Raw genomic sequence first — 12,930 nt, 5'->3', positions numbered from 1 at the left:
TTCCACACGAGGCTCTCTGCATCAATATTATTATAATATTACAATGGATGAAGAGCTAATTGTGACATAGGAAGATATTTTCGACATACAACTATGCTAGTATCTTCTCCACCAACAACCGTTGGACTGGGCTACCCAGGCCGGACTCGGACAGAGTTGCTGCGACTACAAACATGTACATTGTCTCTACTGACCAGGCTCTCGCCCTGCCTAAGCCCTAGGACCTTTACTCCACGGTTTCGGCACCTTTGTGACCACCGTTCTTGTAGTAGTGGTCGTAACCAAGACAAGCTCGCCTCCTTCTGGCACATCAGCAGCATCGATAGTAGTGGTGCTTGATGTTTCGTCGTCTTCACCAGCACGCTCCGGCAAAGCGGAGTGGTAGATGTGTTGAATGAAAACCGGCTTCCACAATCTACAATCGATGCTCTACCGCATTTAGTTGATGGTCGAACAGGTGAATCTGGAACAAGGCAAGAACATGAGCTAAAATGTCGACGCCGATCAAGAGTATGACCTGCACCTTTGTTCCAGGAGCTGAGAGTCCAAGGTGCAGATCAAACATCCATCCTGTAAGGGGCCAGTGTATTCTAACTCGGAACGGTCAAGGCGAGTCTGAGATATGCGCTAGACAGGGACGTACTCAATCATTTTAGCATTTTCGTCATCCACTTTCACGGTGTTAAGTTGCCATGCTGTAGGAAACAGTCCGGCTGAGACGGCAGCACCGCCATGAACTCCTCCCCGCACAGAGATGTAGGTACCGGTTTGGATATTTCGGATGGTGTATCCTGCTCCCAGAGGTGCTACTTCCCACTGGTTTCACATTGATTATATTACTCAGGATGTAAAACAGAAAGACACAATTACCTTTTGGATGAAATCATCACAAGGTGGAGAGCCTGTATTCGACAGGTTTGAAGGTGAGTTGTTTCAAAGTCAGGAGCCATTTGGAAAGCACTCACCGACAACATGCGCGTAGTCGTCTTTGGCCAGGTCCATTGCTGTACCGCTCTGGCGGTTTATGAATTTGTAAATTCCTGGTTGCATGGCTGCTAGTGTCGCGCAAAGGAGACGAGATGAAGAGAACAAACTTGAGAGGGGCGTTGACGCAAGTCTAGCAAGCAAAGACGTCTTTTGAGGGTTCACGGGCACTGGGTCACGGAATACATGAGTTTGGACACCCTGACAACTCGTGGTATTGCAGAAAACGTGGTTGAGAGCGTCACAGTCAAAAAAGGGAGAACCTTGTTGAGCATGTATCGATATTTTGAAACTGCAACTGTATAGATCGGACACGCTTTCGCAGTCCGTTCGATACCGCGCCAAAAACAAGTTGTACTGCACCGACTCGCGAGTCCCCCCTCGGCATCTCACGGCTTACATTAACCTATCTCGAGAAATGTACGTCTTGATCCCGGGTATAACCAAAAATGGCTGCCAGCTCGCCCAGCCTGCAACACGTACAGTACATAAGCATGAAACCCTTCATCGGCGCAGTTACTCCGACTTCCATACCTTTTATATACAAGAGATCTGGACTCTGGGTAGATGTAGCCTATGTAGGGCAATTGAAATGCTATTGACAATCAGGTTTCCTAGGATCACAAGACAGGTGAAGCTCATAACTGACCCTTCTTAATTGTGCTAGACCAAACGTTTAGTGGTATAAGCACGAAGTTCTAGAATAAAATCCGCAGTATGGTGGTGTATAGCTTGAACGTGCAACAATGTTACTGATTCGTTCTAGCGGGGTCCTCTTGCGTCATCGGCTTCGTCGAGCCGAATACTATAATAGTGATCATATTTACTGGAAGCAATCAGTTAGGTTCACCTGGACTCTGAAGCCAAGCGTCGATTGCGACCGACCCCACACGAGAAGCACACAGGGAAGACTGTGCATGAATCATGATAGCTAGCACCTCCTTGATAGTCATGAATTAATCCTTGCGCTCACGTTTCAAACACGGGTGCGACATTCTTGTTAAATATCATATTACAGTGGTATCTTGTTGTACAACACACCAGGTTTCGATTACTTGCTAGACATCACATACCCGGTTGTATCCAATATTTGTTTGCCGCAGATAGAGCAGAGACCTTTCTTATACGCACAGCCTAGGACGGAATGAGCTTTTAGTTTGCTTGGTAGTGCCGCAATACTCACCATGGCAGTACTTGGCTTTATTTTGCGTTACCGGCTGCTTACAATCCTTGCATTTGCTTTGATACGGCTAGCAACCATTTCCTTGCTAAGTGCATGTTAAGGGGGAGTCATGACTCACTCACCTGAAATCTGTTTTTCGAGCTCCCAGGTCGGCTTAGTAGCTTGTTCTCGCCTACTCTTCGTGACCCATCCTTTACGCTTTGAGATGTGGAGGTGAACGGATCTGGAGCGGCAACCTTGGACAGTTTCTAAGGAAAATCAGTGAGATGCGCATTCAGGAAAATTAACAGTGACACACTGATTCACACTTCTTGCAGACCATGGATGTCCGAGTCGTTGTACAGGTGACCAAGACAGCAAAGGATAGGTTGATTAGTAACACATTAGTAATCACATTCGTTTGTTGTGACCTCCTTTACAAGCATACATAGATCAAGGACCAACAGGGACCAGCCTGCCAAGAGTACTGGTTCTGAATCCACCAAGGTAGGCTGCGTCGCTAGACTGCCATCCCACGATAGGCCGAAATAATAAGTGTTCGAAACTTCCAAGGTTACTAATACCGTTTTTCTTTCCCGTTCTAGCTAACTTCGCTATTGTCAATAGCTATGATAAACCTTGACAATATTACAACGATGACACCTCCACTCAATGGTTGACATGGCGAGCGTTACAAAAGTCGATTCGGTCCCGCAGCTTCTAATTTGTTTGAACGGACAAGGCAGTTATCTCCCGAGGATGTGGTCGTCATCGTCCGGACGATAGCTTCGTTCTACGTACTCATGCCGCTTTGCGTCAATAATATTTCTTTTGACTTGCCGCTTGAACCCTTCTCAACGAAATACACTGTGTGCCCCGATGCTTTTGTCTTTTGGTCACCAGCGTCAAGCGCCTCAGGGCGGCTTTGCACTATAAAGACGAAGAACAGGATGGCCACGAACACCACGTCCATTGTCAGTGTGCTGGTCATGGCCCTCTTTAGCCTCTCTAGGGAGCTCCTTTTAATCATTTTAGAAGAGCTCGATCCTATCTCACTGCTACACTTCTGCAAGGTATGATTGCCGAAGTTGCTAGTCAATGTGCATCTGCTTAACGTTTCATTAATAGAGTTCTCGATATATACATAGCATCGTCGCAAATTATTCGACGTTGCTATATCGATACGAACTTGCTTTGTCCGGTATGAAGGACGGAATTTCAGGCTCTTATTCACCACGCGCGCGGCTGGACCCGCTCCTCCGCCACAGGAATGGATGGTTGACATTAAACTGGACCTCAGAGGACAAGCTCCGTATTCGACGCCAACGATCGTTGGCGTTTCCGGAAGATTTCTCTATCACGCTAGCGAAAGCTCTTACCACGGGTTATTCCAGTGGTCGCTTCATATCTATGAGCTGCGCTCGTACAGGACACCGCCGGTTGATAAATTACAATATTGTAAATTTAATTTACCTTTCGAGATCCGCAAGGTCGCCATCGATGCTGTTCAGAATCTTTTGGTGCTTGCAGAACTTCATTTTCCTTCACAGTAAGATAATCATGGCTGGCGTCTCTGATCATGCTGACCAACACGCTAGGGATGGACCCATAACTGCTTCACTTCACTTTCTTGATATGTGGACATGCCAGCAACACCCGCAGGCTCAAAACCTGCGTTTTCAATTTCAGACGGACTGGTGGGGCACTTTGCCTCCAGGTCACCGCATTTCCGTTGAGCGGATCCAGATCTATGGAATAATGGTCGGTTTGTCGGTACGTCTTGGAGTTGAAGAAGGTGAAGGAACAACGGAACTTGTTCTAGTCAACTGGCACACTGGTATTGACCAACAGCAACGGGTAATGTGTTTCCCTAGTCCATAAGGGCCAATCATGTTCTAAATTGTGAGATTGACAGTTCAATGGTGACATCCTCTCGTTCGATATCCTCAGTGAATCGTGTTTGATGGTGCTATCCCATCCTGACGAGGACGAGGACGATGATAGTGGAGAATCTGCTGCTTCCACCTGGGAACGAAATCCGGACGGGTTGTACCTTCATGAACGTGAAAAGCGCTCCCCTCAAATCACAGTACACCATATACCAGATGGTAGACGATTTAGGTCAGCCCAGGTAATATCATATGATTTACCAGAATCGTGGAAGGCAATATCGTTTCTGCAAATTTGCCCCAACACGTCTCTCAAGCCCAACGTTACTCCTCCGACGGGAACTTTGTTCCACTCTGATCCGTCTCAGCGGGCGACTGTTATCCTCGTCGAATTCCCCTCTCATTCAATACCAGCAGGATGCTCCAAGAAAGTGGCATTGGTGATGAAGGAATCGCTCTTTCAGCCACCTAGTCTTGGCGATAAGACTCTGTCATGGGAGGAATGGCGGAACCGCTGTACGGTGATTCATTTGCCAGACGATTCGGAAGCGCATGCCTTCAAGGTTGTGGGGAGAAAACTAGTGTTTTTCCAGAGCGTCGGCGAGGAGAACTGTGTGGCCGATTCCCGAAGTCGTCTTCACGTGCTCGACTTTAATGACTATGCGGCAGAGTGTCTGCGATCGATCGCACCGCGGTCGCCTGCTTGGTCGTGGAATGAGAAATGGGCTACTGCCAGTAAAATCTTCAAGGCTGGCGCAGCCGAGTTTATCAGAACGAGCACCACTCAAGTACAAAGCATCACTTGGGTTGACGCCACAGAAGATGCGGTGATCTTATACAACGTACGTATTCCTGCCTTCTAATTTTACTGGCCCCTGAAATCTGTCACAGGAGCACGAGGGTCAAACTATCATCCGTGTTCTGACCTTCGGAGACACTCCAGCATGCTCCTAACGTACCTTAATGATAACCTGTTACTTAGCGATTATGCTCTTATCGACACTAATATCTCCTATTAATGACCAGCTGTACTCATAGTATTGAGTTTAGACACGACTAGATTGTACTTTACATTGTGAATCTCGTTATTTTATGCCCATTTCAGGACCATCCAGACTACCCACTTTCGTCTCTCCCTTTCATCCTCACTCTCGGCGCGTGTGACATCCCATGGCCTTTGAATGCCATCTATAACTTCGCTCTCTATCACTCTTTCTACTTGAAGTTTGTGCATCACAACAGCATTCATGAATGATTGAAGGGTGTATCTTCCCGTGTGTAGACCAGCGACGAGATGTACGCGAGCGTCTGGGCTGCGATCGAGACACATGCAAAGCGTGTTGATAAACTGAACGTGGGTCTCAGGATTCCACAGCGTATCAGCTGCGACGATGATATCAAAGAGCGCAGAACCTTCAGAGTTCTGCTGGGCGGGTGTGAGGAGTGGGGATATATCGCTGCCCCAAGCGTAAGGGACAGTCCGGCAGCGTTCTGAAGCATTATTGCGACGAACGTTATCAGATAGTGTGCATATGAGGTTTTCGTCCGGATAATCACTGGCTACAACAACAGCATTTGGCGTAGTCCGTGCGATCATGATCGAAGGCAACCCAGCGCCGGCGCCTAGCTCTAGAACACGCAATATCTTTCGATCGCTGAAGCGATCTAACTGCAGATATTCAATGTGATCCGCAATATGAAGGGAGGATTGCCAGATGGATGAGGCATGCAAAGACCAATTGCTTGCTTGTGTGTCTGGTATCTGGAGGGTGATCTGTCTTAATGCTGAGCCTCCTCCGTCACGTTTTATCGTGTAAGTAAATATCGATCCGGGGGTGGAGTGAAATACTGGGACATGGTCGTAAAGAGTCTGGAGAGAAGCAGACATGATATCCTCAGGATCATCCTCTATGATCTCCCAGATTTTGGTGTTACGCGAATAATACCCTTGCGTAACATTTGTTGAAAGATTCTGCATTGAATTATCAATCTGAAGATAAAAAGAATGAAGCAGTTCAAGATCTTTGTGAATTAAGTCTCATACCGATGTCACCACACGTTGGTCGGGACTCTACCATCGACGACTCAAAGGCAAACAATGTGAAAGTGTATAATTAGCCCCTATCCAACCGTTTTCTCTGAAAAATCCTACAGCGAAGATGTAATGGTTATGTTCATGTTTGTATGTACATAGGATAAGATCACCGAGTACTGATCACCAGCACCAGTAGTCGCAGAAACTGCATCGATAAGTCCATCGTGTGGGTGTCCTGCTAAACCGTTCTGGGCAGGCTGCCGTAACACCATGAACTAATATTCCTACAATAAAACATGACATCATAGATGCATGTCGGACTGATGCCAATATTCGAATACAAGAAGAGAAAAAAAATCGCACAATATGGAGGTCATGTAGCCTTGCGTAACTCGCACTATGATCGGACCGAGCGAGGTGAATTGTTACGCCTGATATGGAGGATTTGTTCGGCGGGAAAAAAAATCGGATATTCGAGGCTAGTCAGTTATAGGTCTTGCGCGTATACCCAGAAGATGACATACCGCCTAGTAGCACGCAAACTTAAAATTGTGTGAATACACATACCGTGGCATGACACATTAGGTAGACTCATCAACAATAAGCTGAGGAGAGTACTTGGGACATGTGTCGCACATCAAGCCCCAACACGTGAGTGTGAGTTTTTAAGGATGTCAAATACACCACAAAGCTTTTCAGTACATTGCAATAGAAATTATCCCACCGTCTCCCGCAGAAAATTCCGCGTGCAGTCACAGTGGTATGAAGGCACAACATAGAAGCGACAATGCTCGTTTAAGCACGGAATACAATTAGTTTCCCATCCCATCCACAACTTGCAATTAACCCTTCGTCGTAGAGGGACCAACTACAACCAGCCGCAAACTCCGTATGAGGATCATGGACCTGAAGGAGATTGGAACCCCCTGCGGATGGGTTGGACGACCATCTACATAAACCCATACCACTTAGATATGCACGACCTGTTGCAGAAATTCACATACATCCTACATGTCATGTCGTAGCTGGCTGTAGCCAAAATGTCTGGGTGGTGAGGACTCCATTGGACTTTTCGTACTGCATATTCATGACCTGGAAGCTGAATCTCGCAAACCCCACCAATTGTCTGAGCACTCGGGTTGGCGCTCTGAATCATCCGACAATCCCACACCTTCACCATCTTGTCAACGCCAGCGGTTGCCAGCACAAAAGGTCGATACTTATTCCAATCAAGGGTGAGCAACTCAGTGCCAGATGCAGGGACGGTCAAGACTGCAGCAGACAAGGGGTGCGTGAAGGAATTTGTGGTGGGGCCAGTGGCATAAGCGGGGGAACGAAGATCAAATATTTTCATGGTTCCATCCGTTGAACATGTAGCGAGGATATCTGGTTGATGAGGAGAGAATAGAGCCTGGTACACGCATGACAGGTGTGCATGCAGTGTTGTCACTGAACGAGGCATTTCTGGTGTCCACTACAAAATAATCCCTCTAAGTTGAATTCAGTGCGAGACATTCATATAGCTACCAGTTTGACATTTCCATCCCATGAGGAGGACGCGAACGTGTCTTTCTTGATATTCGACCAATCGACGGAGAAAACTTCACGACTGTGCTCATGCCAAGAGCGTATTGGAAAGTCCTAGGCACGAAAAACGATTTTGATTCGCTCAGATCTGAAAATGAGTTGATATCGGCATACATTTAGCAATACATCCCATAGCTTCAGCGCTCCATCTCCCGAGCCTGTAACCAGTTGATTCTCGTGAATTTCTGACCATGCAACGTCGTATATGCCGTCCTGGGTCTCGTATCTTGATAGAAAGATAAGCACCGGCTTATTAGTCGAGTCGACAGACAGACTGTTTATCAAGTTTCACCGCAGGTGAGCCACCGACTCCTGGAATCAGCGATACCATGTGTAGGCGACCATTACCCACAAGACCGAAATTGGCAGCTGAGGCGAGTGCGATGCGAGAATTGTGAAAAGGGGACCATGCCACAGAGTAATGGGCAAATCCTGGCGTCTGCAGCACAGCAGGAGGTGGTCGAGCAGATTCATTTTGGTAATCAAGAAACAAGTTGTATATTCTTGTATATCTCATCCGGCTATTACGGTTACTTCGGATTCCCGCAAGAGACCAACTTGAACAACTGACATCATGCGTGTTTCAGTACCAACCATTATCAGCGGCTCTGGGGGGCCAAAAAGAACAATTTCACCAGCTGCGGCGGTTGAACGCATCGCAGACTTCCTTGCGCCAGGAAAAGTGACGCTACTTACTGGCGCGGGTGTTAGTGTTGCTTCGGGGATCAGAGCATATCGGGGAAAAGACGGCAGATATATGAACCCCAATTATCGGTGAGTTCGTCATGCGAAGCCAGGAACCACATTAGTTTGATTATGACATAGACCAATTTTTGTGCGCGCTTTGCTTTAGGCACAGAACCCTTCCCATTGACGAGCGCCCTAGTATCACGAACTAACTGACCAGAGTGAAAAGGGTTTTGCTTTCAGGCAAGTTGATTAATCCCCGTTATGTTACACAGTTTCTGAGCTGACTACCCAACAGGCAGCGATATTGGTATGAGATCAAATCATGTAGTCAGTCCGCCAGGTTGATGTTTTATAGGCTTCGCTCATACTTGGGCTACCCCCCTGTCCGGGACGCTCTGCCTAATACTAGCCACTATGCAATTGCTGCACTCCAATATGCATCATACATACCTCGCCTCATAACGCAAAATGTAGACGGGTTACATCACAAGGCGATTGCACACCTTTGGGAGCCAGACCATATCCAAAAGCAAATAATTGAACTGCACGGAACCCTCCATGTACGTTTCTAAGCCGTTTTGGACGCGTTCGCTTTCTGGTGTTTTCGCGAATAATAAACCAATCGTCTTGCTTGCAGCGAGTACATTGCAAGTACGGTCATGTAGTCCCTAGAGACACGTTTCAAGATTGGCTTTCTGCTTCTAATCCGCAATGGAAGGCATTCGTCGACAATTTAGAGAAGACCGGGCAAAAACCACGCACGAATCCTGATGGTGATGTTCGTCCGTCGTTCGCAGACCAATTTTGATGGTTGATCGTTCTCGAAGGTGGAATTGGAAGGCGTTTCTTATGCTGATTTCGTGGTCCCAGAGTGTCCGCAATGTACGTTGGAAGGTCAACAGAGCTCTTTTGTAAGAGGCAGCGTGATTGCCATGTCTCCTAGGTCTCTGATGCAAGTAGTACAAACCAGAGGTGATTTTCTTTGGTGAATCGATACCAAGTCGGATCAAGGACCGCTCGTAAGTTGGTCGTTTTTTGTTTACCCAATGTCGGAGTAGTAATCCCAACGCAGGCTTCATGATGTTGAACAGTCTGAAAGGGTTTTCGTCCTTGGCACCACGCTGGCGACGTATTCCGCATTCAGGTGCTTGTAATTGCCGGTCATCGTGAAGTAACTATGGCACTGATGACAATGTGCCCCAAGGCTGGTAAAGCATGCATTAAAGCTGCGAAAACCAGTCATGTTGCTGAATGTAGGGCCAACGAGGGCTGACGAACTTCCAGGTGTGGAGAAACTCGAGATATCAAGTTCCCTGGTGTTGCGAGACGTAGTGCGAGCCATCCTGTGAGATAGTCATGTACCGGAAAAAATATATACTGATAATTATCTAGGGGTTCTCGAGCAAATCAAGATTCTGCCATAGTTTATTTTCTCCAGAGCGGCATTCACCAGCCACCCGCAGAAGACCTCGAAATCATATCAAGAAATACTTAGACTTGGATAAAAAGTGCTATCCATAATAATAGTAGTGAGGATCATAGAATGCGTAAATTAATGCTGGCTACTCTGGTATGCTGGTATGGGCAAATGTGGTAGCTAGTTATATGTGTACGGTAAAGTACCGGCGATGCAAATGGAGACAACAGAGCAAGAATGAGAACACTTATGACAGATAGATGCAATACAACAACGGTATATGATCTTAGGAGTGGTCTTGAGGATGTGTGCCCGGCTGGAGAGAGAGAGTCGGAGTTGAGCCGCGCTCTATTATGGTTACTCGAGGAGGCTCGTCATCATCCCCGTCGTCTTCATGCATGGGATTGGTATCTATCAGCCAGGCTGGAGGTCTCAAATCGGACCACGACCAAGATTGCCAGTGCCCATGGTCTACCAGAGGCAAGTCCTAAGGACTTGTGTTTAGACCCTCCCCCGCGTAACAAAAAATAAATTCACGTACAACAACTTTCGGCGAGGTGTCGACGACCACATCCTCCGGGTCAGGCGAAGACGAGCTTTCTTTTAAAATGACAGGAATTCCCCGTCGATCGTCATTGCGAGTCAAAGGAGGAGGTGGTGTGAGATTGTCGGTGTCTGTGTTAGACGATGAAGCAGGGGAATTCTTCTCAACCGTGCTCTAACAAATCACATGAATTCCACCAAATTAAATAGGGCTATCAAAGCGACTCACCGTTTCCTTCAAAGGACGACTAGTGGCGCGGGCACTTCCGACTGGTTTCTTCAAACAACGTTCACGGTGTTTCAGCCAATGGAAGGGATCATACAGACTCTTCGGGGATAGTTTTATACGATTTCCACAGCGTTTGCAGGTGACAAAAAGTGGGCCAAGAACCTCTGCCATCGGGTCATCACGTAGCCTTTTCTCTCTTGCAACTTCGCCTACGGTTCGGCGAGGCGCATCTCCGCTGCTCAAAGCAACTGGATGAATATCTGAATGATCGAAGACGACAGAGACACTCACTCATTGATGCCTTTTAAACTAGAATCTTTCCTCGGTGACCCCCTGCGGAAGTGGCACGAATAGAATGAGCAGCAATAACATCTGTTAACGATAAATACTCACATGACTTTTATGACGGGGGGATGAGACACTGCAGTGGGGGGGAGAAGCGTATTTTCAGCGGGTATGAATGTCCAATTTTCCGGAGTGTTGAAAGAGCTTTATCGGTCTGGACGTGGTGGTGGCCACTGACTTGTAGTCCAATTCCGTGGAGGGGGAAAATTGGAAGCGTACGTCGAAGAAGTGAAGAGCTGCGTACAGTTTACGCGCCAATACAAAGACCTCTATACCTCAACGGTTCAGTTGTATATGCGCGACAGTCAGGCGTAAGAGCGAAAGTCACGGGAAGAAAGTGGAGGCGGGGACACACTTCGGAAGTTCCCGTCGACTTGCATGCTCGTTCGCGCGTGTTTACATTTACCCCCAAGCATCCAGGGGAATAGTTGAATGGCATTATAAAGAAAACAAGGCACAATAGATAGAGCAGGGTACAATACAGTCGACATAACTTCACATAACACACTAGTGCCAACATTTACGTAGATGGGGCGCCTAAACCTTCACGGAAACCACGCACGAAAGCTTTGAAAGGCTGCATAAACCAACCCCACGGACCTGGCGCCTCACTCTCGGGCGCTTGGTAGGCCACAGTTCTTGGACGATTCACAGGACGGACTTCTCCAGCGTCTTCTTCGTCCCGGGCACGTTTCTCCCCAGTGCGATATGGGGAGTTGTCATTGATGGCTGTAGCGTCTGTAGACGGTGAACTTGAGGATGCAAAGAGTTTGTGTACCTCGCTTATAGACGCTTGTGAGACAGCTTGGCCAGATGGTGGAGGGAAAACGCGCGAAAGACGCGAACTAGGAGCTTTTGGAGTGGGTTGAACAGGATTACTAGTGCCACTATTACTTGTAAGAATGCTGATAAAATGATATTCACTCACGAAGAACACTTGGCTTTGTGTTCGTGCCACTTGGTCAAATCATACTGAGCGACACCGTCCAGCTCGACATTCGTCCTGCAAAAGGCGCACTCGACGTGTTGGGCGGAAGACGACTTCGCTTGAGGGTCAGTCAGCAGACTGTATTTTCTCTCTGCGGTAGCCACTCGGCTGCTGGGTCTGATTAAATCGTTAGTTGGCAAAATTGTGGTAGAATTCAGAAGAAAAAAAAGATCACTCACACAACACCCGAACACCGTTGTTGATGTGCGTGCCAATTTCCAAGAATATAGGCATGATCGATCGACAGCTTGATCCATTTCTGGCAGGATCGACAGAGAACTTCGTGCGGTTTGGCCTCTTGAGCACGAGGATCCTCTTCCAGTAAAGCTTTCCTTTCGGCGTCACTCTGCCGAGCCGGCTGAGGTGAAGGCTGTTTGGTAATCTGCTGACTCAATTCCGATACCGAATTCGCTCCTTCAGGTTTTTCCACTTCGGTCTCACTTCGATGACTGCTGTTCACAGGATAAGTGGGGTTTGATTTTCAGTGTGAAGTGTACTAACTTCTTCGACACAGGGGACCGTGGGTCACATCTCCGTCGATGGATCTCCCAAGGACGAACAGCATACGTCTGTCTCTTGCCAAGGTTGATCCATTTGTCGCACCAAGCACAATGAACTCGATGCGGCTCCATATCATCACATTGCGACTGGTCTTTGAAATACTGAATACGCTCGGATTCAGACCTGCGTATTCGACTTCCAGCAGATGATTCTGCAATTGATGAAGTCTCATCTGCATCGTCATCGGGGGTGTCAGGGCACCTGGTCATCCAGTGTGGTGAGTGACCATTAGGCGCCAAGGAACCTGAGATACGTACTTAACTTTGGAGGCGGGAGAACTCTTATCTGATGATTTCGCACGAACGGAGAGGACAGAGGGGCTCTCATGACGGATGGAATGATTCAATGATACCACTGATGAGGTGCGACTACGGGATCCTCTAGCTTTGCTGATAGGCTTTGCAGAAAGTACCTGGCTTTCTTGAGAATTGCGGGGGGATTGTGGTGGGGAAGGTCCAGGGAGACTGGGTAACATATACAGACAATCATGAATCATGGAT

The 12,930-nt window shown here is 47.6% G+C and overlaps 7 protein-coding genes across 7 annotated transcripts; 1 reads left to right on the top strand and 6 right to left on the bottom strand.

Annotated features, from left to right (window-relative positions):
* Positions 1-210: 210 nt before the first annotated feature.
* On the bottom strand, positions 211-1,050 carry BJ212DRAFT_1301417 (uncharacterized protein; the record flags this gene model as incomplete). The annotated part of the gene is made up of 4 exons (XM_041333123.1): positions 211-415; positions 644-816; positions 871-902; positions 966-1,050. The coding sequence occupies 4 exons, from the start codon at positions 1,048-1,050 to the stop codon at positions 211-213; spliced, it is 495 nt and encodes a 164-aa protein (XP_041190994.1).
* Positions 1,051-1,831: 781 nt separating this feature from the next.
* On the bottom strand, positions 1,832-2,507 carry BJ212DRAFT_1369401 (PDZ-binding protein). Its single transcript, XM_041336221.1, has 4 exons — positions 2,466-2,507; positions 2,290-2,415; positions 2,168-2,234; positions 1,832-2,118 (listed from the first exon to the last, which is right to left on the bottom strand). Exons 1-4 carry the CDS (start codon positions 2,487-2,489, stop codon positions 2,036-2,038), a joined length of 300 nt encoding a protein of 99 aa, XP_041190993.1. The 5' UTR covers positions 2,490-2,507; the 3' UTR covers positions 1,832-2,035.
* A 590-nt stretch (positions 2,508-3,097) lies between these two features.
* BJ212DRAFT_442920 (uncharacterized protein) lies at positions 3,098-5,057 on the top strand. The gene is made up of 5 exons (XM_041343220.1): positions 3,098-3,219; positions 3,275-3,695; positions 3,745-4,003; positions 4,062-4,877; positions 4,927-5,057. Exons 2-5 carry the CDS (start codon positions 3,421-3,423, stop codon positions 4,987-4,989), a joined length of 1,413 nt encoding a protein of 470 aa, XP_041190992.1. The 5' UTR covers positions 3,098-3,219; positions 3,275-3,420; the 3' UTR covers positions 4,990-5,057.
* Positions 5,058-6,103, bottom strand: BJ212DRAFT_442883 (uncharacterized protein). The gene has a single exon (XM_041343219.1). It carries the CDS (start codon positions 6,011-6,013, stop codon positions 5,126-5,128), a length of 888 nt encoding a protein of 295 aa, XP_041190991.1. The 5' UTR covers positions 6,014-6,103; the 3' UTR covers positions 5,058-5,125.
* A 525-nt stretch (positions 6,104-6,628) lies between these two features.
* BJ212DRAFT_1369395 (WD40 repeat-like protein) lies at positions 6,629-8,314 on the bottom strand (the record flags this gene model as incomplete). Its single annotated transcript, XM_041336220.1, has 6 exons — positions 6,629-7,019; positions 7,075-7,544; positions 7,598-7,711; positions 7,772-7,883; positions 7,933-8,096; positions 8,192-8,314. The coding sequence occupies 6 exons, from the start codon at positions 8,312-8,314 to the stop codon at positions 6,866-6,868; spliced, it is 1,137 nt and encodes a 378-aa protein (XP_041190990.1). The 3' UTR covers positions 6,629-6,865.
* A 1,421-nt stretch (positions 8,315-9,735) lies between these two features.
* On the bottom strand, positions 9,736-11,029 carry BJ212DRAFT_442749 (uncharacterized protein). The gene is made up of 5 exons (XM_041343218.1): positions 10,930-11,029; positions 10,828-10,869; positions 10,537-10,771; positions 10,306-10,482; positions 9,736-10,251 (listed from the first exon to the last, which is right to left on the bottom strand). Coding segments are annotated over exons 1-5 (657 nt in total). The 5' UTR covers positions 10,932-11,029; the 3' UTR covers positions 9,736-10,050.
* A 247-nt stretch (positions 11,030-11,276) lies between these two features.
* Positions 11,277-12,570, bottom strand: BJ212DRAFT_1369380 (uncharacterized protein). The gene is made up of 4 exons (XM_041336219.1): positions 12,371-12,570; positions 12,049-12,321; positions 11,810-11,986; positions 11,277-11,759 (listed from the first exon to the last, which is right to left on the bottom strand). The coding sequence occupies exons 1-4, from the start codon at positions 12,499-12,501 to the stop codon at positions 11,402-11,404; spliced, it is 939 nt and encodes a 312-aa protein (XP_041190988.1). The 5' UTR covers positions 12,502-12,570; the 3' UTR covers positions 11,277-11,401.
* Positions 12,571-12,930: the final 360 nt, after the last annotated feature.

Source organism: Suillus subaureus, assembly GCF_016647635.1.
Source record: "Suillus subaureus strain MN1 chromosome Unknown BJ212scaffold_25, whole genome shotgun sequence".
Lineage (NCBI taxonomy): Eukaryota > Fungi > Basidiomycota > Agaricomycetes > Boletales > Suillaceae > Suillus > Suillus subaureus.
The sequence above is the reverse complement of the archived record's forward strand: the minus strand, read 5'-3'. Positions and strand labels throughout refer to the sequence as shown.